This window comes from Tachyglossus aculeatus, chromosome 2 (assembly GCF_015852505.1).
Source record: "Tachyglossus aculeatus isolate mTacAcu1 chromosome 2, mTacAcu1.pri, whole genome shotgun sequence".
Classification (NCBI taxonomy): domain Eukaryota; kingdom Metazoa; phylum Chordata; class Mammalia; order Monotremata; family Tachyglossidae; genus Tachyglossus; species Tachyglossus aculeatus.
The window spans coordinates 50,282,960-50,305,773 of record NC_052067.1 but is presented as its reverse complement, the minus strand read 5'-3'; the positions used below and the strand labels follow the sequence as shown (position 1 = coordinate 50,305,773).

At 46.8% G+C, this 22,814-nt stretch overlaps 1 protein-coding gene across 2 annotated transcripts in view; it reads right to left on the bottom strand.

The window, feature by feature from the left end:
* Nucleotides 1-3,898: 3,898 nt before the first annotated feature.
* The window catches only part of SFT2D1 (SFT2 domain containing 1), a 33,289-nt gene continuing 14,373 nt past the window's right edge, over nt 3,899-22,814 (bottom strand). The window contains exons 5-8 of one of the 2 annotated variants that reach the window (XM_038771388.1): nt 16,908-16,943; nt 10,660-10,718; nt 8,326-8,355; nt 3,899-4,410 (exon numbers count right to left, since the gene is read on the bottom strand). In XM_038771388.1, coding sequence (XP_038627316.1) covers nt 4,371-4,410; nt 8,326-8,355; nt 10,660-10,718; nt 16,908-16,943 — 165 coding nt within the window. In that variant the 3' untranslated portion in view covers nt 3,899-4,370. The remainder of the gene's footprint in view (nt 4,411-8,325; nt 8,356-10,659; nt 10,719-16,907; nt 16,944-22,814) is intronic. The other variant, XM_038771379.1, reaches the window with a different exon arrangement.

The window sequence follows — 22,814 nt, the reverse complement described above, 5'->3', positions numbered from 1 at the left end:
GGTTTCCACTGATCCTAGGGCAGGTCTGGGGTGGTGATGCTTCTCAGAGCTGTGTTCGTTTTGGACTGTAATGTTTATTTAAAGGGGCTACTCGTACCGTAAGGGACTAGGCAAGAACTTCAATAACTGATGTTATTTGGCGTTCAGGATTTCTGGCAAACACGAAAAGTTGAGAACTTTTGGGGTGTGCCATCCAGAAACATGGTTCTACGTCAGGAATTTTGTCACGGTTGATTCTGTGCTCTCGTTTTCAGATCGCGAAGGGAAGCGCTCGGCTTAGAACAGCCTGGGAGTCGGGCGTCTTTGTTTCTGTTCTGTAAAATTTGTCACTTCCTATTTTGGCGAGTGTTTGTGATAAGCCAGATTTTCTGCAGCTCCTCCAGATCCTTGGCCGACCGACACTGACGTTTAAATAATTTGACCTAATCCTTTTTTTTTTCAAAACTGGCTCAGCCCTGCATGAGTTTGACATCTGTTTTTCTTGGAAGTCAGATAAAAGTTGCTTTCCCAGCCGACGTTTTCCAACCGTGCTTGCACTTGTCAAGGTCTCTGGTGCTTCCTGTTATTACCGAGAAGCAGCGTGGACTAGCGGAAAGAGCAGGAGCCCGGGAGTCAGAGGACCTGGGTTCTAATCTTGCCTCGCCGGTTGTCTGTTCTGTGACCTTGGGTAAGTCACTTCACTTTTCAGTGCTCCTCATCTGCAAAATGGGGATCCCTGTTCTCTCTCCTACTTAGATTGGTGAGCCCCATGTGGGACCTTATATCTTGTACCTGCCCCAGTGCTTACTGAAGGGTTTGGCACACAATCAGCACTTAAGAAATACCACAGTTTTTGTTATTAATAATATTCATTCACTCAATCATTTATTAAGCGCTTATTCAGTCATATTTATTGAGTACTTATCATCATCAATCGTATTTATTGAGCACTTACTATGTGCAGAGCACTGTACTAAGCGCTTGGGAAGTACAAATTGGCAACATATAGAGACAGTCCCTACCCAACAGTGGGCTCACAGTCCATTCATTCAGTCATATTTATTGAGCGCTTACTGTGTGCAGAGCACTGGGCTAAGCTCTTGGAAAGTACAATTTAGGAACAGAGACAGTCCCTGCCCACAATGGGCTCACAGTATAGAAGGGGGGAGACAGACCTCAATATAATAATAATAATGGCATTTATTAAGCACTTACTATGTGCAAAGCACTATTCTAAGCGCTGGGGAGGTTACAACGTGATCAGGTTGTCCCACGGGGGGCTCACAATCTTAATCCTCATTTTACAGATGAGGTAACTGAGGCCCAGAGAAGTTAAGTGACTTGCCCAAAGTCACACAGCTGACAATTGGCAGAGCCGGGATTTGAACCCATGACCTCTGACTCCAAAGCCCGGGCTCTTTTCCACTGAGCCACGCTGCTTCTCAGTAACAAGTAAAACAAAACAAGTAAACAGGCGTCAATATAAATAATAATAATAATGGTATGTGTTAAGCACTTACTATGTGCCAAGCACTGTTCTAAGCACTGGGGCAGATACAAGGTAATCAGGTTGTCCCACGTGGAGCTCACAGTCTTAATCCTCATTTTACAGGTGAGATAACTGAGGCACAGAAATGTGGCGGTGATCTTGTTTCCTCCTGCTCTGCTGACTCTCGCTTGGCGTGGATCCTCCTTCCCCCTCAAATCGAAGCAGCGTGGCTCAGTGGAAAGAGCCCGGGCTTTGGAGTCAGTGGTCATGGGTTCAAATCCCGGCTCCGCCAATTGTCAGCTCGGTGACTTTGGGCAAGTCACTTCACTTCTCTGTGCCTCAGTTACCTCATCTGTAAAATGGGGATTGACTGTGAGCCCCCCCATGGGACAACCTGATCACCTTGTAACCTCCCCAGCGCTTTGCACATAGTAAGCACTTAATAAATGCCATCATTATTATTTCTAGACTATGAGCCCCGTTGTTGGGTAGGGACCTTCTCTATATGTTGCCAGCTTGTACTTCCCAAGCGCTTAGTACAGTGCTCTGCACACAGTAAGCGCTCAATAAATACGATTGAATGAGTGGCCACCCCCTGCAACTTCAAACCCTCCGGAAAGACCATCTCCATCAGTTGGGCTTTCCTCTACAGAATCAACCGCCCTGTCAGTTAGTCGATCTTATTTATTGAGCACTTACTGTTGTGCAGAGCACTGTACTTAGCGCTTATTATTACGGTACCTGTTAAATCCCCTCTCAGGGTCGCACCTGGAGAGTTTCCAGTCCCCTACCAGTCTCAACTATGGGAGGAAGAGTCAAGCAGAGGCTTATCCATTCCATTCCTAGCTTGGCCAGTGGCTAGCCGACAGCATAAGACAAGGTAAGACTTGTTAAATGCTTACTATGTGCCAAGCACTGTTCTAAGTGCTGAGGCTGATACAAATTAAGCAGGTTGGACAGAGTCCCTGTTAATAATAATAATTACGGTATTTGTTAAGCGCTTACTATGTGCCAGGCACTGTATTGGGAGTGGATACAAGCAAATCGGGTTAGACAACAGTCCCTTGTCCCACGTGGGGCTCAGGCTCAATCCCCATTTTACAGATGAGGTAACCGAGGCCCAGAGAAGTGCCTCGCCCAAGGTCACACAGCAGAGTGGCAGAGCCGGGATTAGAGCCTCATGACTGCGCCTCTCTTCTCCTCTCCCTTCCCTCCAGGTGAACTTTTCCCCACATCCAACCTTCAGCCACTGGGGTGAAAAACGCGGGCAGGGGAGGAGTGAGCCAGGGAAGGGAAGGGGAATTAGTTTTGTTTTCACTTCTTTGCCCCGGGAGTTGGCACATGAGCCAGGGAAACTCCTTGGCAAACCCTGGCACGAGACGGAAGCGCAGGACCCTGCCACTGGAATTTGGACAAGAGATCGGAGGGTAACGAACCCCAGGGTTGAAGACCAGACCAGTTTCCTGATCTGGCCTTAAGGGAGACCCAGATTTCTACTTTGGTGAGTTTCTCTTGAGGCACACTAAGGTGATTTTGGTGAAACAGACTCTTAACCTCACTGTGGGTAGGGAATGTCTACCACCTCTGTTATAGTATACTCTCCCAACTACATTAAGTGCTCCATAAATGATGGCTTGATTTTTTTTAATGGTATTTGTTCAGCGCTTGCGATGCGCCAGGCACCGTACTAAGCAGTGGGGTAAATTCACTGCTGTGTCCAAACACGGTGGACACAGTCCATGCCCTACCTGGGCCTCACAATCTTAACATTTTGACAATCAGAGCATTTTGACAGATGAGGTAACTAAGCCATAGAGAAGCACCTTCTCTGACAATTCAGAGAAGTGACTTGCCCAGAGTCACACAGCTGACAGGTGGCGGAGCCGGGATTAGAACCCAAGACCTCCGACTCCCGAGCTTGGGCTCTTTCCAGGAAGCCACACTGCTTCTCTGGTCACAGCAGGCACTCAATTAATACCATTGATTGATCAATCCTTGATCACGCGCTCATTTCTCATCTAAACCTGGGGTTCTTGAGCCCCTGAAATGCTGTTGAACTTCCTCCAACAGATCTTCAGGCTCACTGTGGTAACTGCCTTGTGAAACTCCCGAAACTGGCTTCGTTCTAGCCGTTGTGACCGGGTGGATGCTCTCTAGAGTGTAAGCGCCTTCTGGGCAGGGAACAGTGCTTGGTACAGTGCTCGGCACATAATCACCCCTCAATAAATACCTTTGATGATGACGCTATCGTACAGTGCGTCCACCTGGAGATCTGGACATGGCTCCCGTCTTGCCTCTGTGGAGAATAATACTGACGATTCAAGCTGATGATCAATGTGGCCATGAAATCGGGGTGCCGGGATATTACTTTATCACCCTATATTTGTTACCATCCAATCGCCAATTCCAACAAACAAGTTACAACCCCAATCTCTTCTGGAAAACATCAACTTTTATTTAGAGAGCTTATCTTAAAATTTCCTGAACATATTATAAATAAATGTACATAATGTGCGGAACAGTTTGTTATTTAGATGAGAGCAAGCTTTAAAATGCCAAGTAAAAACCTTTATAAAAAGGATGAATGACAAAGATCCCTGGCTGCCTAGATTCACACCCAACTCTTATCAAATTCAGATCATAAAAGCAGTCTAAAAGCAGTTACCACTTAATGTGGTGTTGAAGGACTCACGGTCTTTGGTAAAGATATATACATTTAACAGCACAATGAAACAATTTATTTAATAACAACATTTAAGTTTCATAAAACCCAGATATGCTTTACCGGGATACAAAATGGTGTCTGCTCTTTCTGGAATGAGGAGTAAGATCTGAAGAAACATACTTCTATGAAAAATAAGGCCTCGGCTTCTCCTGTCCTTCTCCATGGTGTTTGGTTGGTTCAACTTATGATGGAAGTACAGCATTTTTTCACCGCATCTCTTGAGGAAAATGCATGGGAAAAATGTCAGCACATTAATACTACTACTACTAATAATAATGGTATTTGTTAAGCGCTTACTATGTGCCAGACACTGTACTAAGAGCTGGGGTGGATACAAGCAAACCGGGTTGGACACAGTCCCTGTCCCAGGTGGGGCTCACATATTTTACATTTCACATTTCACATATGAGGTAACTGAGGCCCAGAGACGTGAAGTGACTTGCCCAAGGCCACACAGCAGACAGGTGGTGGAGCCGGGATTAGAACTCACAACCTTCTGACTCCGAGGCCCGTGCTCTGTTGCATGCCAGAGAAAGTATACTTGAATGCAGATCAGGTACTATCTTATTGATGGACTCTAGCTGGTCATAATAAAGTGGAACCTAAAAAGTGTTCTCGGAAAAGTTCAGAAACTGGATTTCAATCTTTACTCCCTGCCTGTAAGCTCCCTGTGGGCAGGGACTCTGTCAACCAACTCTACGCTGTACTCTCCCAAGTGCTTAGTAATGATAATAATAATAATAATGGCATTTATGAAGTGCTTACTATGTGCAAAGCACTGTTCTAAGCGCTGGGGAGGTTATGAGGTGATCAGGTTGTCCCACGGGGGGCTCACAGTCTTAATCCCCATTTTTACAGATGAGGTAACTGAGGCACAGAGAAGTTAAGTGACTTGCCCAAAGTCACACAGCTGACAACTGGTGGAGCCATGACCTCTGACTCCAAAGCCCCTGCTCTTTCCACTGAGCCACCCTGCTTCTCCAAACTCTACAAACTGAGGGAAGATTAAATTGCTTCATCTTTTCTGAATCAACCGATTTGGAATTTACAGATTTCCAGGGGCATCCCGTGTAATGCTCTAATTCAATCTCCAATCCACCAGTGACTCTGCGCCTTCTACATTGCAGAGGACACAAAAGCCAAGAGGATCACTCTCTGGCACTAGAATCGAAAAAGAATGAAATTCCCTGGCATCCAACAGGGATCGCAAACCCTAAAAATGATCTCCACATCCAGCTGCTGTTCGGAATGGAAGTTAAACACCGCGCTTTCCGGATCGGTACCTCCACCGCGATCACCCCAATCCGTGAAAATGGGATCCTGACGGGCTATTTTTTTTGCTTGCGCCCTTCAAGACCACCCAATTCATGCTCTCCTTTCAAGCTTGCTGCTTCCATCTCTGACTTCAGGGCTTGCCCCTGGATCTAGGTGGTTGGCTTTTGGCCTTGTGACTGGCTGTTTTCTAATACTAGAAAGACGAACCGCCTGGAGGGCCGTCAGTCGGGTGGCCCATCTTATGTTCACCTAGACTTTACACCACGCTTGTGATTGGAAAACGTTTTCCAAGCGAAGCTTTGCGTGTTTATCTCACTCGACTGACCTTTGAGTTCCGGTCACTCATACCCAGAGCGCGATGCTGACTGGTATTCCAGTCTTTCTGAAGAAAAAACTGATCGGAGCACAAGAAATCTCTTTTCCTCTTCACGGACAGCCTCCCACTGTCTGACAGTAATGGGTTGATTTCACTGAAACTGATCTGAGCTGCTTTCCTCCTCCTCCTCCTCATCAATCGTATTTACTGAGCGCTTACTATGTGCAGAGCACTGTACTAAGCGCTTGGGAAGTACAAATTGGCAAATCCTCCCGCTAATGTATCGGACCTCAGGGAAACTCCAGAGACTTAGAGCACCGTCAATGTGGTCTAAATTCCCGTTTGGAGACACTCCAACACAGTCCAGCACAGACTGTTGACAATCTCTGTCAGTAAACATCATCTTCAAACCTCAAGGCCAGTTCGCTGTATATATTTCAATTCACCTTGAGCTTTCCTTCATTTCGGCTGTGACTCTCAATGTTTTCTTCGGTCTCTATTCACCTTCCAAAAACACCCCGTACTTTTTGCCATTTTTTTTTCCCCTTGGGCTTTCACGCAGACCCTTCTGGCTGGCATTTTTAGGTGTCTCCTCCTTGAAATGTTTACAATAGGGTCCATTGTCTCTGAATGTCAATGTGCCCGCTGCCAAAAGGCCAGCCCCACTCCCTGTTTTATTCCATTTGCCTATTCGGCAGCTATTTTAGGGACTGCTACTCCATTCTGTCGGTCAAATCTGAGGAAAGTTGAACGCGTCAACCAGAACTTTTCCTTGGCCTGTGAGATAAAAGCTAGGCGATCCTACTGAATCACACCACTGCGACCTCTGCCTCCTTTCCACATGTTAAACCAAAACGGTCAGCCCGATACATGCACCTTTATCATCATCATCAATCGGATTTATTGAGCGCTTACTATGTGCAGAGCACTGTACTAAGCGCTTGGGAAGTCCAAATTGGCAACATATAGAGACAGTCCCTACCCAACAGTGGGCTCACAGTCTAAAAGTCTTTATTATCCAAGCAGAAGCAACTGATTTCAGTTGGGGGTGACTTAACCGCCTGCTGGATCTCCGGCTTTTCAGTGAGATTTCCCAACCCACAGAGTTAAGTGAGCAATGGCGCAGGCTTAATTGGCGACGGCCTGATTTTGGGGGGCCAGGGAATGTCACCGTCTATTTTTTGCGTTGTACTTTCTCAAGCACTTGGTGCAGGGCTGGACACGTAGTAAGCCCTCAATAACTATGACAATGTTCCGGCTGGCGCGGTCTTTGGGGGAAGCCACTGTTTGGCTGGTTCTCCTGTTGCTCCAATTTGGTCTCCGGGCTGCCCCTCCCCTGATTTCCGAGGTCATTTTGGGGACCCAGGTGAAATTTCCAGGGTCACGCCGGGGGAGACCGATCTTTTCGACTGTGAGCCCGCTGTTGGGTAGGGACCGTCTCTATACGTTGCCAACTTGTACTTCCCAAGCGCTTAGTACAGTGCTCTGCACACAGTAAGCGCTCAATAAATACGATTGATGATGATGGGCTCTCGCCGAGTACAGGCTCGACCATCTCTACTGCTCTCCGGCAGCCGACCGGGGCAAGTGGGATCTGCGGTGGTACCCACTGGGCTTAGAACCAGGAGGGCCGGGTGGCACCCTATTTCGAGAAATTATCTTGGCCCTTTAAAACGCCTCTGCTTTCAACGGAAGACCGCACCACCCCGCCGTTCGGGAGTGTTGGGGATGGGCAGGGTTTCAGTCCAATTAAAATTCAAAGATTCTGGATGCTTACGAGTCACTCAGAAGAGGGGGTGCCCAATCTCCCTTCCGGCCCTCCCTACCCCACCAAAAAAACAACCACCACCCAAAACACTCCACAGAACCTTTAACAAAAGACTTTATCATCATCATCATCATCATCAATCGTATTTATTGAGCGCTTACTATGTGCAGAGCACTGTACTAAGCGCTTGGAAAGTACAAATTGACTTTATGTGCTGAGTTAAGCAGCGTGCAATTTTCTGGAGCCCAATGGGGAGCGGCATGGCCCTAGTGGATAGAGCACAGGCTGAGAGAAGGACCTGGGTTCTAATCCCGGCTCCATCACTTGCCTGCTGTGTGACCTTGGGCAAGTCACTTAACTTCTCTGTGCTTCAGTGACCTCATCTGTAAAATGGGGATTAAGACTGGGAGCCCCCCGTGGGACAACCTGATCTGCTTGTAACCTCCCCAGCGCTTAGAACAGTGCTTTGCACATAGTAAGCGCTTAATAAATGCCATTATTATTATTATTATTATCTGTAAATTGGCAATTAAGACTGTGAGCCCCACGTGGGGCAGGGACTGTGTCCAACCCGATCTGCTTCTATCCACCCCAGCACTTAGTACAGTGCCTGGCACATAGTAAGCACTTAACAAATACCATTCTTCTTCTCATTTTAGATGACAGCTATGGTGCTAAAAATAAAAGGACTACGTTAAGAGGTTACGGCACACGGTAAATGCTTAAAGCGCAAATAGGAGGGGGAAAAAAAAGGGAAATTCAGATAAACTCACCTTGCATATGGGATATATGACAAACTATACCTACAAGGAAAGAGAAAAAGTCCTGAAATTTGAGGGTTTTCAAACCATTTCCCTGTATTGATTATTCACTCTTGCTATGTCAAGGCTACTGCTGTATAAAGTAAACCTTTAAAGGTCTCTGGAGATAAAAGAACTCTCTAGGAGAATGCCACAGGGATAGGTGACGCTCTCGCAGTTCTCTAAGTGGGGATGTGCTTATCGTGACAAACATTTTAACTGGGAAAATTTGAGGTCAATTCATTAGCCTCGGGGTTAATGTTATATTAATAAAATCCAGATTTCTTCAAGCACAACAATAAAACCGATGAAGAACAGCTCTATGCTGCCAGTGGAACGTTCCTGGTGTTTCTGAATTTTTATGCCACAGCTTTGAGAGAACCCAATGAAATTTACCTTGGTTTGAGCACTTTCCTTCTCCCTTTCATAGTTTGACTAACTTGAATAGAATGATTGTAGCGCAGTCCAACTTACTGGCAAATCCATTCATTCACTCAATCGTATTTATTGAGCGCTTGCTCTGTGCAAAGCACTGTATTAAGCGCTTGGGAGAGTACAACAAATAGACATATTCCCTGCCCAAATCTACTTAGCACAGCTCTGTCAGCGTAGTTATCTCTAGCTTATTAACATAAAGTGCCTTTTTGCTGAATAGGATGTGAACAAGAACCACTGAAAATACATTCCTGTATTTACAAATGTACTAAAACGACCCAGCTCCTCACCATCTTTAATTATTGGCACATATTTACATTGCTAAGTGATTACATAACTCAAAAGCTGAGCCACTACGGTACAAAGCAGCGTGGCTCAGTGGAAAGAGCCCGGGCTTTGGAGTCGGAGGTCACGGGTTCAAATCCCGGCTCCGCCAGTGGTCAGCTGTGTGATTTTAGGCAAGTCACTTAACTTCTCTGTGCCTCAGTTACCTCATCTGGAAAATGGGGATTAAGACTGTGAGCCCCACGTGGGACAACCTGATCACCTTGTATCCCCCCCAGTGCCCAGAACAGTGCTTCGCACATAGTAAGTGCTGAACAAATACCATCATTATTATTACGGGACCAGAAATCAGGAGACCTGGGTCTAAGTGACTTAACCTGGCTGGGCCTCGGTTTCCTCATCTGTAAAATGGGGATGAGATAGCCTGTGAGCTTTGGGTAGGACAGGAACCTTTCCCTACCTCATAAACCTTGGACCTACCTTAGTTTAATAAATATCACTATATAATACAACCGTATTTATGTTTTAAATGACTTTTAAAAATATGTACATTGTTGTGGTCAACTCTGAGCCTGGGAAGACACAGATGCACTTTACATTATATCCTATGGGAAATTATATTTCGCTACAGCTCTTTCATTCATTCAATCATTTATTGAGCGCTTATTGTGTGCAGAGCACTGCACTAAGCGCTTGGGGAGTACAAGTCGGCAACATATAGAGACGGTCCCTACCCAACAACGGGCTCACAGTCTAGAAGGGGGAGACAGACAACAAAACACAACATGTAGACAGGTGTCAAAACCGTCAGAATAAATAGAATTATCGCTATATGCACATCATTAACAAAATAGAATAGTAAATATGTACAAGTAAAATAGAGTAATAAACCTGTACAAATATATACAAGTGCTGTGGGGAGGGGAAGGGGGAGGAAGAAGAGGAAGGCGCTCTTTCGTTTAGTACTCTAAACAATTTCATGAAGTCAGTTACGACTGAAAGCTCACAGTGGGCAGGGAATGTGTTTGCCAATGCTGCTGGACTGCAATCAATCAATCGTATTTATTGAGCGCTTACTGTGTGCAGAGCACTGTACTAAGCGCTTGGGAAGTGCACTCTCCCAAGCGCTTAACACTGTGCTCTGCACACAGTAAGCGCTCAATAAATACCATTAACGGGTGCCAACCGAGACACACACTCCTGCTGCGGTGACGTACGGAGCCCTAAGAGTGTGGGAATGAATAACATTTGTATCTGAAGTACATTCTATTTCCAAGCATTAACAGAAATGTGTTAAAACAACTGATGTTTTGCTTTGCTCGGTGCACTTAAATGCTGCTGAAAATGATGACATCTTCCTTTGATGCTTTCATTAAGCTTCTATGTTCAGAGAAGTAAAAGACAGATTGCTAAGCACACAACCAAACTATTTAATTGCTTTCTTGAGATTTTTCTCTTCTGTATCTAATTTGAATTCAGCAAAGAGAAATGCTTTCTTGCTATTTTTATCTTCTGTATCTAATTTGAACTCAGCAAACAGAAATGCTTATTTTATGAGTGCTAAGCAGCACCAGGGAAGGGTCTTACCACGTCATTGCTAGGAACTGTAATATGCAGAATAGAACGGCCAGGTTTTTTTTATGCCACTGAAACACAAACCAAAGAAATGACTGATTAGTTTAAAAAGCTTCCAGTACAGACACACCCCGGGACGGTCCATCACACGGCGCTAGAAAAAGCGGGTGGGTCACGAATGGGTGGTGTGCACCGTGTCGGTCCGTCAGTCGTATTTACTGAGCGTTTGCTTGTGCGGAGCACTGTACTGAGCACTTGGGAGAGAGTACAATACGGCAATATAGTAGACACATTCCCTGCCCACGATGGTGGGGTCACCTCCCCACCATCTGGGGCAAGGAGCAGGCCAGGGTTCAGGAGTCTGGCCATTTAATAGGTAACATTTCCCCCCTAGTTGGGAGCGGTGGCTTGGGGCTTGAAACAGAGCACTGGTCATTTGTTTAAAAAAGGACACTCGGGTGGTGTAGACGGAGAAGATGCCGGGGAGCAAGAGGAAAGGAAGGGGCTGACTTTGGGCCCCCCTCTAGACTGTAAGCTTGTTAGGGACAGGGAATGGGTCTGCTAATTCTATTGTACTCTCCCAGGTGCTTAGTACAACGCATAGTGCGCGTTCAATAAATACAACTGATTGATGGACTGACTGGGAGGAAACTCCTTGGAACAGGAGAGACAGGTGAATAAAGTTCAGCATGGCTCAGTGGGAAGAGCCCGGGCTTTGGGGTCAGAGGTCATGGGTTCGAATGCCGGCTCTGCCACGTCTGCTGTGGGACCTTGGGCAAGTCACTTAACTTCTCTGAGCCTCAGTTACCCCATGTGTAAAATGGGGATTAAGACTGTGAGCCCCGTGTGGGACAACTTGATCACCATATATCCCCCCCAGCGCTTAGAACCGTGCTTTGCACATAGTAAGTGCGTAACAAATGCCATTATTATTATTATTATTATTATTATTATTAAAGTTGGGCAGGACAGGAGAGGGTGAGGAGGGACATGATTTGCCCGGCACATTTATGTGCCCGGCTAGCTCAGTCAATAAAGCACAAGACTCTTAATCTCAGGGTCGTGGGTTCGAGCCCCACGTTGGGTGCAGTAGATTTTCCCCCTCTCCATCCCCCACCGCCTTACCTCCTTCCCTTCCCCACAGCACCTGTATATATGTATATAAGTTTGTACGTATTCATTACTCTATTTTACTTGTACATATTTATTCTATTTTATTCTGTTAATATGTTTTGTTTTGTTCTCTGTCTCCCCCTTCTAGACTGTGAGCCCACTGTTGGGTAGGGACCGTATCTATATGTTGCCAACTTGTACTTCCCAAGCACTTAGTACAGTGCTCTGCACACAGTAAGTGCTCAATAAATACGATTGAATGAATGAATGAATGATTTACCAGATGCGACTGGATGAATTTTGGGGGGAGAGGTTTATGGACCCTTGGATATGTCAGTAATTCTCTCTGCATTTTGGAGCCCAGTGCTGTGTACATAGTTGGTGCTCGATAAATACCACTGGAGTTCAGTGCTCAATACCTAGCAGGTGCTCAATAAATACCACTGATAGATTGACTGAGTTGCTATGCCTGTAGCTCTTCCAAGAAGGTTTCTACATACCCTTTTGGATTGTAGTTTCAATTTACAACTTTTATACCCCTCTAAATTTTACCTGGTTCTTTCTACCCATTTTTTTAGATTTTTTTTATTCTACAGTCTGATTAAACTGAAGTTTAATGAATTACTCCCCGTTTGCCACCTCCTAGGACTCCCTGTATCCTTGAATCAAAAATGTGGCTAAAAAGAACTTCTCTGGTAATTCCTTAATTTTAGTGCTCTAAAATGCTAGCGGATTTTCCTTCCATACCAGCGACATCAATGTTTTTAAGATAGCTTTCATTAGTTTACCTTTTTCTCTGTACGCTCCTCTTTAGCACAGTGGTAAGCATCCCCGTCTGTCACGCGGGAGAGCGGGGTTCGATTCCCCGACAGGGAAGACATAGGTTTTTACAGAAGCAGCATGTCACGGTGGATAGAGCACGGGCCCGGGAGTCAGAAGGTTGTGGGTTCTAATTCCGGCTCCATCACTTGCCTGCTGTGTGACCTTGAGCAAGTCACTTCACTTCTCTGGGCCTCAGCTGTACAATGGGGGTTGAGACTGGGCTTCCCATGTTTGGACAGGGGCTGCAACCAACCCAGTTTGCTTGTATCCACCCCGGCACTTAGTACAGTGCCCGGCACATGGTAAGTGTTTAACAGATACTACAATTATTATTATTATTCCAGACTGTAAGCTCCTCGTGGGCAGAGGATGTGCTCTCCTACGCGCTTAAAGTGTTCTGCACCCAGTAGATGCTCTATAAATATGACTGATTTATTTGAATATTAACGTCTATCACTCTCTAGACCGTGAACTCCTTCAGGTCACGGATCACATGTCTGCCTGCTCTTTTGTATCGCCTATTGTATTATCTGCCGTCTCACAAGCCCGCAACCTCGGTGTCATCCTCGACTCTGCTCTCTCGTTCACCCCTCACATCCGACCCGTCACCAGAACCTGCCGGTCTCACCTCCGCAACATCGCCAAGATCCGCCCTTTCCTCTCCATCCACACCGCTACCCTGCTGGTTCGATCTCTCATCCTATCCCGACTGGATTACTGCATCAGCCTCCTCTCTGATCTCCCATCCTCCTGTCTCTCCCCACTTCAGTCTACACTTCACGCCGCTGCCCGGATCATCTTTGCGCAGAAACGCTCTGGGCATGTTACTCCCCTCCTCAAAAATCTTCAGGGGCTACCAGTCAACCTACATATAGGGCAAAAACTCCTCACTCACGGCTTCAAGGCTGTCCATCACCTCGCCCCCTCCTACCTCACCTCCCTTCTCTCCTTCTCCAGCCCAGCCCGCACCCTCCGCTCCTCTGCCGCTAACCTCCTCACCGTGCCTCGGTCTCGCCTGTCCCGCCATCGACCCCCGGCCCACGTCATCCCCCGGGCCCGGAATGCCCTCCCTCTGCCCATCCGCCAAGCTAGCTCTCTTCCTCCCTTCAAGGCCCTGCTAAGAGCTCACCTCCTCCAGGAGGCCTTCCCAGAGTGAGCCCCCTCCTTCCTCTCCCCCTCCCCCCTGCCCTACCTCATTCCCCTCCCCACAGCACCTGTATATATGTTTGTACAGATTTATTACTCTATTTTACTTGTACATATTTACTATTCTATTTATTTTATTTGGTTAATATGTTTTGTTTTGTTGCCTGTCTCCCCCTTCTAGACTGTGAGCCCGCTGTTGGGTAGGTACCGTCTCTATATGTTGCCAACTTGTACTTCCCAAGCGCTTAGTACAGTGCTCTGCACACAGTTCGCGCTCAGTAAATACGATTGACTGAATGAATCGTATTTATTGAGTGCTTTCTGTGTGCCAAGCTCAATACTAAGTGCTTGGGAGAGTACAGTACTACAGACTTGGTAGACGTGTTCCCTGCCTATAATGAGCTTACAGCCCAGATGGGGAGAGACACTAAAAAAAGTAAATGAATTACAGATATGTACTGATAATAATAATACAGATAAGTGTCGTGGCGTTGGGGGTGGTGGTGAATAAAGGATGTAAATCCAAGTGCAGGGGGGTCACGGATGGGAGTGGGAGAAGAGGAAATGAGGGTTTAGTCAGGGAAGGCCTCTTGGAGATGTGCTTTTAATAAGACTTTTAAGGAGGACGGAGTGATCATCTGTCGGATATGAAGAGGGGAGGGTGTTCCAGGCCAGAAGCAGGACGTGGGTGAGAGGTCAGCGGCAAAATAGAGGAGACAGAGGTACAGTGAGTAGGTCAGCATTAGGAAAGTGAAGTGTGAAGGCTGGACTGTAGTAGGGAATCAGGGAGGTAAGGTAAGATGGGGCAGGATGACTGAGTTATTTAAATGCCTTTGGTAGGGAGTTTCTGTTTGATGCGGCTATGTATGGGTAACCACCTTAGCTTCTTGAGGAGTGGGGAAACGTGTACTAAACAATTTCACAGAAAAATGACCTGGGCAGCAGAGTGAAATATAGATCGGACTGGGGAGAGTCAGAGGGCACGGAGATCAGCAAGGAGGCCGATGCGGTAATCCAAGTGAGGTAGAATAAATGCTCGGATTAATCTGTTAGCAGGTTGGATGGAGAGGGGCGAATTTTTAGTACCATTGTGAAGGTTGAATTGACAGGACTTGGTGACAGAGAGAAATGAATGAGAATGAGAGAAAACGGTGAATGAGAGAAATGGGTAAATAGTAACGCTGAGATAGGGAGGATGGTGAGGCTGTCTACTGAGATGGGAAAGTCAAGCGGAGGACAGGGTTCAGGTGGGAAGATAGGAGTTCTGTTTCAGACTGGCTAAGTGTTAGGTGTTGGAGGGACATCAAAGAAGAGATATCCCGAAGGCAGAAGGAAATGCAAGACTGCAGAGGAGAGAGATCGGGGCTGGAGATGTAGACTTGGGAATCAACTGCAAAGAGATGGGGGTTGAAGCCACCGGAGCGCACGAGTTGTCCGAGGGATTGGAAGGGGACCCAGACCTGAGCCTTAAGCGACTCCCACAGTTGACGTGTGGAAGGCAGAGGAGGAGCCCGTGGAGGAGCAGTCAGACGGGAGGAGAACCAGGAAAGGACAGTGTCAGTGAAGCTGAGGTTGGATGATGTTTCCAGGAGAAGTGTCAAAGGCGGCTGAGAGGTTGAGGAAGATTAGGATGGAGTAAAGGCCAATGGAGAGCTTACTATTCTCCCCTCCTTCAAAATCCCTCCAAGTGCTCTTCTCAGACTATGCCTTTCATTTCCCATATCAACCTTCCACTCTGGATCGAATATGAATTTGGCGGTGTACCCCTTAAAATACTTTAACATTCACCTCAACCCCACGATGCTTGTGTAACTATTCTTATACGTTCCAGTTTCCTCTTTCCCTAATCTTCATTAACGACTGCCTCCCCTTGTAGCCTACAAACTCCTTGTGGGCAGGGATCATGTCTGTCGTGTTGTACTTTCCAAAGTGCTCAACACAGTGCTCTGCATAGTAATCGCTCAGTAACTACCAACTGATTGTTGATTGTGCTCTATATGTATATATGTTTGTACATATTTATTACTCTATTTATTTATTTATTTATTTATTTTGCTTGTACATATCTATTCTATTTTGTTAGAATGTTTGGTTTTGTTCTCTGTCTCCCCCTCTTAGACTGTGAGCCCAATGTTGGGTAGGGACTGTCTCTATATGTTGCCAATTTGTACTTCCCAAGCGCTTAGTACAGTGCTCTGCACATAGTAAGCGCTCAATAAATATGATTGATTGATTGATTGATAGCACAGTGCTCTGCACACAGTAAGTACCCGATAAACTGAGAAGCAGCGTGGCTTAGTGGAAAGAGCCCGCGCTTGGGAGTCAGAGGTCGTGGGTTCTAATCTCGCCACCACCACTTGTCTGCTGTGTGACTTTGGGCAAGTCACTTAACTTCTAGAAGCAGCGTAGTTCAGTGGAAAGAGCACGGGCTTTGGAATCAGAGGTCGTGGGTTCGAATCCCGGCTCCTCCACATGTCTGCTGTGTGACCTTGGGCAAGTCACTTAACTTCTCTGAGCCTCAGTTACCTCATCGGTAAAATAAGGATTAAGACTGTGAGCCCCACGTGGGACAACTTGATCCCATTGTATCCCCCCAGCACTCAGAACAGTGCTTTGCACATAGTAAGCACTTAACAAATGCCATCATTATTATTATTATTATTCAGTTACCTCATCTGTGAGCCCCACATGGGACAACCTGATCACCTTGTATCTACCCCAGTGCTTAGAACAGTGCTTGGCACATAGTATGCGCTTAACAAATACCACCATCATCATCATAAATACCTATCATTGATTAATTTTTGGAAAGCTTTCTCCTAATCTTTCCCCTTTCCATCATGAGGATGGGTATTTCAAAGTACCCACCCTCGGAGGACATACTTCCTTCGAGGACCTCGGCTTTGTCTTACACACGTACTTACGAAGGGCCGGACGGGCCATATCCAAAACTGCATCTTAACGCTTACACAGGAAAGTTAAGGACGACTTGCCACTTTCAAGGAAGGAGCACTATTTTTTACTAATGTTTGGCAATTTGGTGAGCATTTACGCATTTAGGGAGGGTTCCCATATTATCTGCCCAGCAATAACACTTTATTCAGTGGACTTTGTCCAATTTCGCTACATCAGGACAGCCATAAACTTAAAAGAAAAGTGGTGGAGTTAGCAACACTTACCAAAAGAGCAGCACACAGAGTGAATATCAAACAGAGCTAAGGGATGGAAAAAAAAAAAGAGAATGTTTACAGTGAGAATACGATGTAGCAAAATAGTTCTTAAAATATGGAGAAGCACCGTGGGCCCTCTAGACCGTAAGCTCGTTGTGGGCAGGGAATGTGTCTGTTCACTGTTATACTGTATTCTCCCAAGCACTTAGTACAGTGCTCTGCACTCCATAAGTGTTCAATAAATACAACTGACTGACTACAGGAAAGCGCATGGGGCTCGGGAGTCAAAAGGACCTGGGTTCTAATACCGGCCCTGCCACTTGTCTGCTGTGTGACCTTGGGCGAGTCACTTAACTTCTCTATGCCTCAGTGACCTCATCTGTAAACTGGGGATTAAGACACTGAACCCCAAGTGGCAAATTGACTGTGTCCAACCTGATTAGCTTGTATCTACCAACTTGTACTTCCCAAGCGCTTAGTACAGTATCCTCGACTCTGCTCTCTCATTCACCCCTCACATCCAAGCCGTCACCAAAACCTGCCGGTCTCAGCTCCGCAACATTGCCAAGATCCGCCCTTTCCTCTCCATCCAAACTGCTACCCTGCTCATTCAAGCTCTCATCCTATCCCGTCTGGACTACTGCACTAGCCTTCTCTCTGATCTCCCATCCTCGTGTCTCTCTCCACTTCAATCCATACTTCATGCTGCTGCCCGGATTATCTTTGTCCAGAAACGCGCTGGACATATTACTCCCCTCCTCAAAAACCTCCAATGGCTACCGATCAATCTGCGCATCAGGCAGAAACTCCTCACCCTGGGCTTCAAGGCTCTCCATCACCTCGCCCCCTCCTACCTCACCTCCCTTCTCTCCTTCTACTGCCCAGCCCGCACCCTCCGCTCCTCCACCACTAATCTCCTCACCGTACCTCGCTCTCGCCTGTCCCGCCATCGACCCCCGGCCCACGTCATCCCCCGGGCCTGGAATGCCCTCCCTCTGCCCCTCCGCCAAGCTAGCTCTCTTCCTCCCTTCAAGGCCCTGCTGAGAGCTCACCTCCTCCAGGAGGCCTTCCCAGACTGAGCCCCTTCTTTCCTCTCCCCCTCGTCCCCCTGTCTTACCTCCTTCCCTTCCCCACAGCACCTGTATATATGTATATATGGTTGTACATATTTATTACTCTATTTATTTATTTATTTATTTATTTTACTTGTACATTTCTATCCTACTTATTTTATTTTGTTGGTATGTTTGGTTCTGTTCTCTGTCTCCCCCTTTTAGACTGTGAGCCCACTGTTGGGTAGGGACTGTCTCTATGTGATGCCAATTTGTACTTCCCAAGCGCTTAGTACAGTGCTCTGCACATAGTAAGCGCTCAATAAATACGATAAATACGAAATACGATAAATACAGTCCAGCGCTTAGAACAGTGCTCTGCACATAGTAAGCGCTTAACAAATGCCATCATTATTATTTACAGTGCTCTGTACACAGTAAGCGCTCAATACGATTGAATTAATGAATGAATCTACCCCAACGCACAGCACAGTGCCTTGCGCATAACTACTTAACAAATATCATTAAATACATTAATTGGGAGACAATTTCAGAATTTTTCACGTAAGATTTCTAGAAACTATTGTGGGTTAACGTATACGCAGCACACTTTAACAGTATGCAGGAAGAGTCTCTTTCCAATAAGCCTAATGAGAAATCTGCTTAAAGGTGAATTTTACCTAATTAGCATTTAAAGGGGTCACCGTATTAACCATCTTTTCCCACTCTGCTTACAATGGGTGAACGGGGGTTTCAGAAAACCCATTTACGAGATCATCTATCATTTCTCATCCCTGTACGATTGATTAACATTATCACCTCCATTTCAGGAATAAGAAACAACCGAGTGGATATAGACAGCAAAATCAGAGACTGAGACATTAAAAGAGAGGTGTCAGGGTCACAAGATGTCATCATCGTAATCAAGAGCACCAAAGGGGGGAAATGGAATCAAAATACCCGCTTCCAAAAACCTACCCCCTCTTTCTGAGCCTTCTGGAAACACTCTCTGATCTTGGTTTTTGTTACAGTTCTCTTCGAGTTCTCCTCCCACCACTCTGGTCAACGCTTTCTGTCACCTTTGCTTACACTTTGTCTCCCACTGCCTAACTGAGGGTGTTCCTCAAGGCTCAGCTCTGGGTCCCTTTCTTTTTTCACGCCACACTCACTCCCTTGGGGAAGCTCGCCTGCTTGCATGGCTTCAGCTACAACTTCAGGGTGGAGGACCCCCAGATCTACCGCTCTAGCCCTGGCCAAGCGCTTAGTACAGTGCTCTGCACACAGTAAGCGCTCAATAAATACGATTGATGATGATGATGGCCTCTCCCTTCTTCAATCTCACATCTCCTGCCTCTAGAAAGCCTCTTCATGGATGTCTCATCGGCTCTTCAGGCTCATTATGTTCCAAACCGAACTCATCTTCCCCCACAAATCCTCTCCGTTTTGCCACCGCAACCGACAACGCCTCCACCCTCCCCATCTCTAGCTCCTAACCTCGTGACAGTGGTTTGCACACTGTAACCCACATGCTCGTGTCCCCCCCCGGGCATGATCCCACCATAAAAAAGAGAGAGGATTAGAACCCATGACCTTACAGCTCCCAGGGCCCGCGTTCTACCCACTACACTAAGATGCTTCTCATGTAGTGACTTCCCCAATAGTTGGGACAAGTACCACGTCTTGGCACGATGGCGTGACGAATATCGTTAAAAAAAAAAAGGTAGGGCACACGGGGACGTACACGAGAGCTGTAGACTGTGAGCCCGTTGCTGGGTAGGGACCGTCTCTATATGTTGCCAATTTGTACATCCCAAGCGCTTAATACAGTGCTCTGCACACAGTAGGCGCTCAATAAATACGACAATGAATGTGGGGATGAGTGTGGGGTCAGCCTCAAGTTCATCGGCAACACAGAGGCGAGGTTGGGGCGGGGAAATGAGGGGAAATGGCAACAACGTTTTGCTATTCTCCTCAACGCTCCTTGTCCGGGATGAGGCTAAAACCATCTTCAGTCTTCCAAGGTGCTGGGACAGCCTGCACAAGGCCGTACATACGAGAAGCGGCGCGGCTCAGTGGATGGAGCCCGGGCTTTGGAGTCAGAGGTCATGGGTTCAAATCCCGGCTCTGCCAGTTGTCGGCTGTGTGACTTTGGGCAAGTCTCTGTGCCTCAGTGACCTCATCTGTAACATGGGGATTAAGACTGTGAGCCCCCCCGTGGGACAACCTGATCACCTTGTAACCTCCCCAGCGATTAGAGCAGTGCTTTGCACATAGTAAGCGCTTAATAAATGCCTTGATTATCATTATTATACGAAACACTTTCGGAAGGACGTGTAGAGGCTCTTATCTTTGTCCCGATGTAGGGAGCCCCAGCTCTCCTCTGCTTTGGCATCCCACTGCCTATTGGGTGGGGCTCCTGCATCCCAGTTGCACTTTGCAACAGAGGTTTCCGGACGCTTTACTTTCATCCCAGCGCTTAGAACAGTGCTTTGCACATAGCAAGCGCTTAACAAATGCCAACATTATTATTATTATTATCTGAGTCAAGGTGCCGTTGAGGCAGCAATTGCTGTGCCGCAGGTAGACATTTTACCCGAGTTATTTGCAGCCAACCACCAGTTCTGGTGACTTTGGCCTGGCTACGCCTGAGGTTTCGAGTGCTGCCTGGTAGGTAGGATCTTATTTTGGAGACTGTGTTGGGGTTTTCCTGTCCCTACAGAGCTACTGTAATACTTCGGCAGAGTTCCCTGTGGAAGTCTTTGTCCTCCAAGAGCTTAACATTTAGCCGCCTTGGTGGTGTGGAAGCAGAATCACTGCACTAAGTTCTCAGTCGTCCTCTGTGCTCAAAGACGACCCTGGGGAGAGCGCGCCAGAAGCAAAACATGTATTCTCTGCCCCCCCACCAAAAACTGACAGGCTAATGGGAGATACAAGCAGATATGAATTATTTACAGATAGCGGGAACAGGAAAAGCAACAGGGAAAGACGAAGACGAAGAGACGGACGAACACATAACAGAAGTACAGTTGACCATGCGATTAGTATGGTAGGGGAAGCAGTGAAAGAGCACAGGCCTAAAAGTCAGAGAGCTTGGGTTCTCATCTGTCTCTGCCATTTGCCTGCTGTGTGACCTTGGGCGAGTCACTTAACTTGCCTCATCTGGAAAATGGGGTTCAAATACGTGTTCTTCCTCCCCCTCGGAGCACAGGAACTGTGTCCAATCTGCTTATCTCGTGTCTAGCCCAGCATTTAGTATAGTGCTTGGCACACACGCACTTAACAGCATCATTATTATTACTACTTCTGCCCTGACAAACATTTTCACCACCTGATTTGGCCAGAATATTATAAGGGAATTACTCCGTTACATGGGACTCTCCCAAGCGCTTAGTACAGCGCTCTGCACACAGTAAGTGCTCAATAAGTGCAACTCATGCAATCAACTACATAAGCCTATTTGGCTACTGGGTGAAGCAGGATCCATTCATTCATTCAATTGTATTTATTGAGCGCTTACTGTGTGTAGAGCACTGTACTAAGCGCTTGGGAAGTACAAGTTGGCAACATGTAGAGACAGTCCCTACCCAACAACGGGCTCACAATCTAGAAGGGGGGATCCAAAGAAACAGTTTATGAGCACGGATGTGGCAATGAATCGATCATGCTTATTGTGTGCTTGGGGGCGTACACTATGAAGATATGGCAGAGTTGGTAGACAAGTTCTCTGCCCACAATGAGCTTAAAGTCTCGAGGGGGAGACGGACACCAGTATAAATAAGTGAATTGCAGATACGTACATAAGTTTTGTGGGGCTGCGGGAGGGCTGCATAAAGGGAGCAAATCAGGGTGACGCAGAAGGGAGTGGTAGAAGAGAAAATGAGGGCTCTTGGAGATGTGCCTTCGATAAGACTTCGAAGTTGGGGAGAATAATCGTCTGTCAGATATGAAGAGAGAGGGCGTTCCAGGCCAGAGACGGGACGTGGGCGAGAGGTTGGCGGCGAGACAGATGGGATTGAGGTAGAATGAGCAGGCTGGCATTAGAGTGAGTGACTGTGCAGGCTGGACTGTAGCAGGAGAGTAGCGAATTGAGGTAGGAGGGGGCGAGGTGATTGAAAATCAAGGGGGAGGAATTTCTATTTGGTGCAGCGGTGGGTGGGCAACCACTGGAGGTTCTTGAAGAATGAGGAAAAATGAATTGAATGGTTTTGTAGAAGAATGATCTGGGAAGTAGACTGCTGGACAGACCGGAGTGGGGAGAGTCAGGTGGCAGGGATATCAGCAAGGAGAATGATACAGAAATCAAGGTGGGTTACGATAAATGCTTGGATTGCAGTGCTTTGCACATAGTAAGCGCTTAACAAATGCCATTATTATTATTATTATTATTATTAACAACGGTGGCACTGAATACCGTGAGGACTAAAACGTGAATTTACCTTATAAAGGCTTTTGCAGGAACGCAACCCCCGCATTACAGGAGAACTGGGGATACACATCTTAACGTAAATGCTGAGGATGGGTAAGAACACATGGGCTACGGAAGGCTGCTGGATTGACCCATTTTGGGAGGTGGCGGATTAATAATAATAATAATAATGACGGCATTTATTAGCGCTTACTATGTGCAAAGCACTGTTCTAAGCGCCGGGGGGGGGGGGGGGATACAAGGTGATCAGGTTGTCCCACGGGGGGTTCACAGTCTTAATCCCCATTTTACAGATGAGGTAACTGAGGCACAGAGAAGTTAAGTGACTTGCCCAAATTCACACAGCCGACAAGTGGTGGAGCTGGGATTTGAACCCATGACCTGTGACTCCAAAGCCCGGGCTCTTTCCATTGAGCCACGCTGCTTCTCTCTAACTGG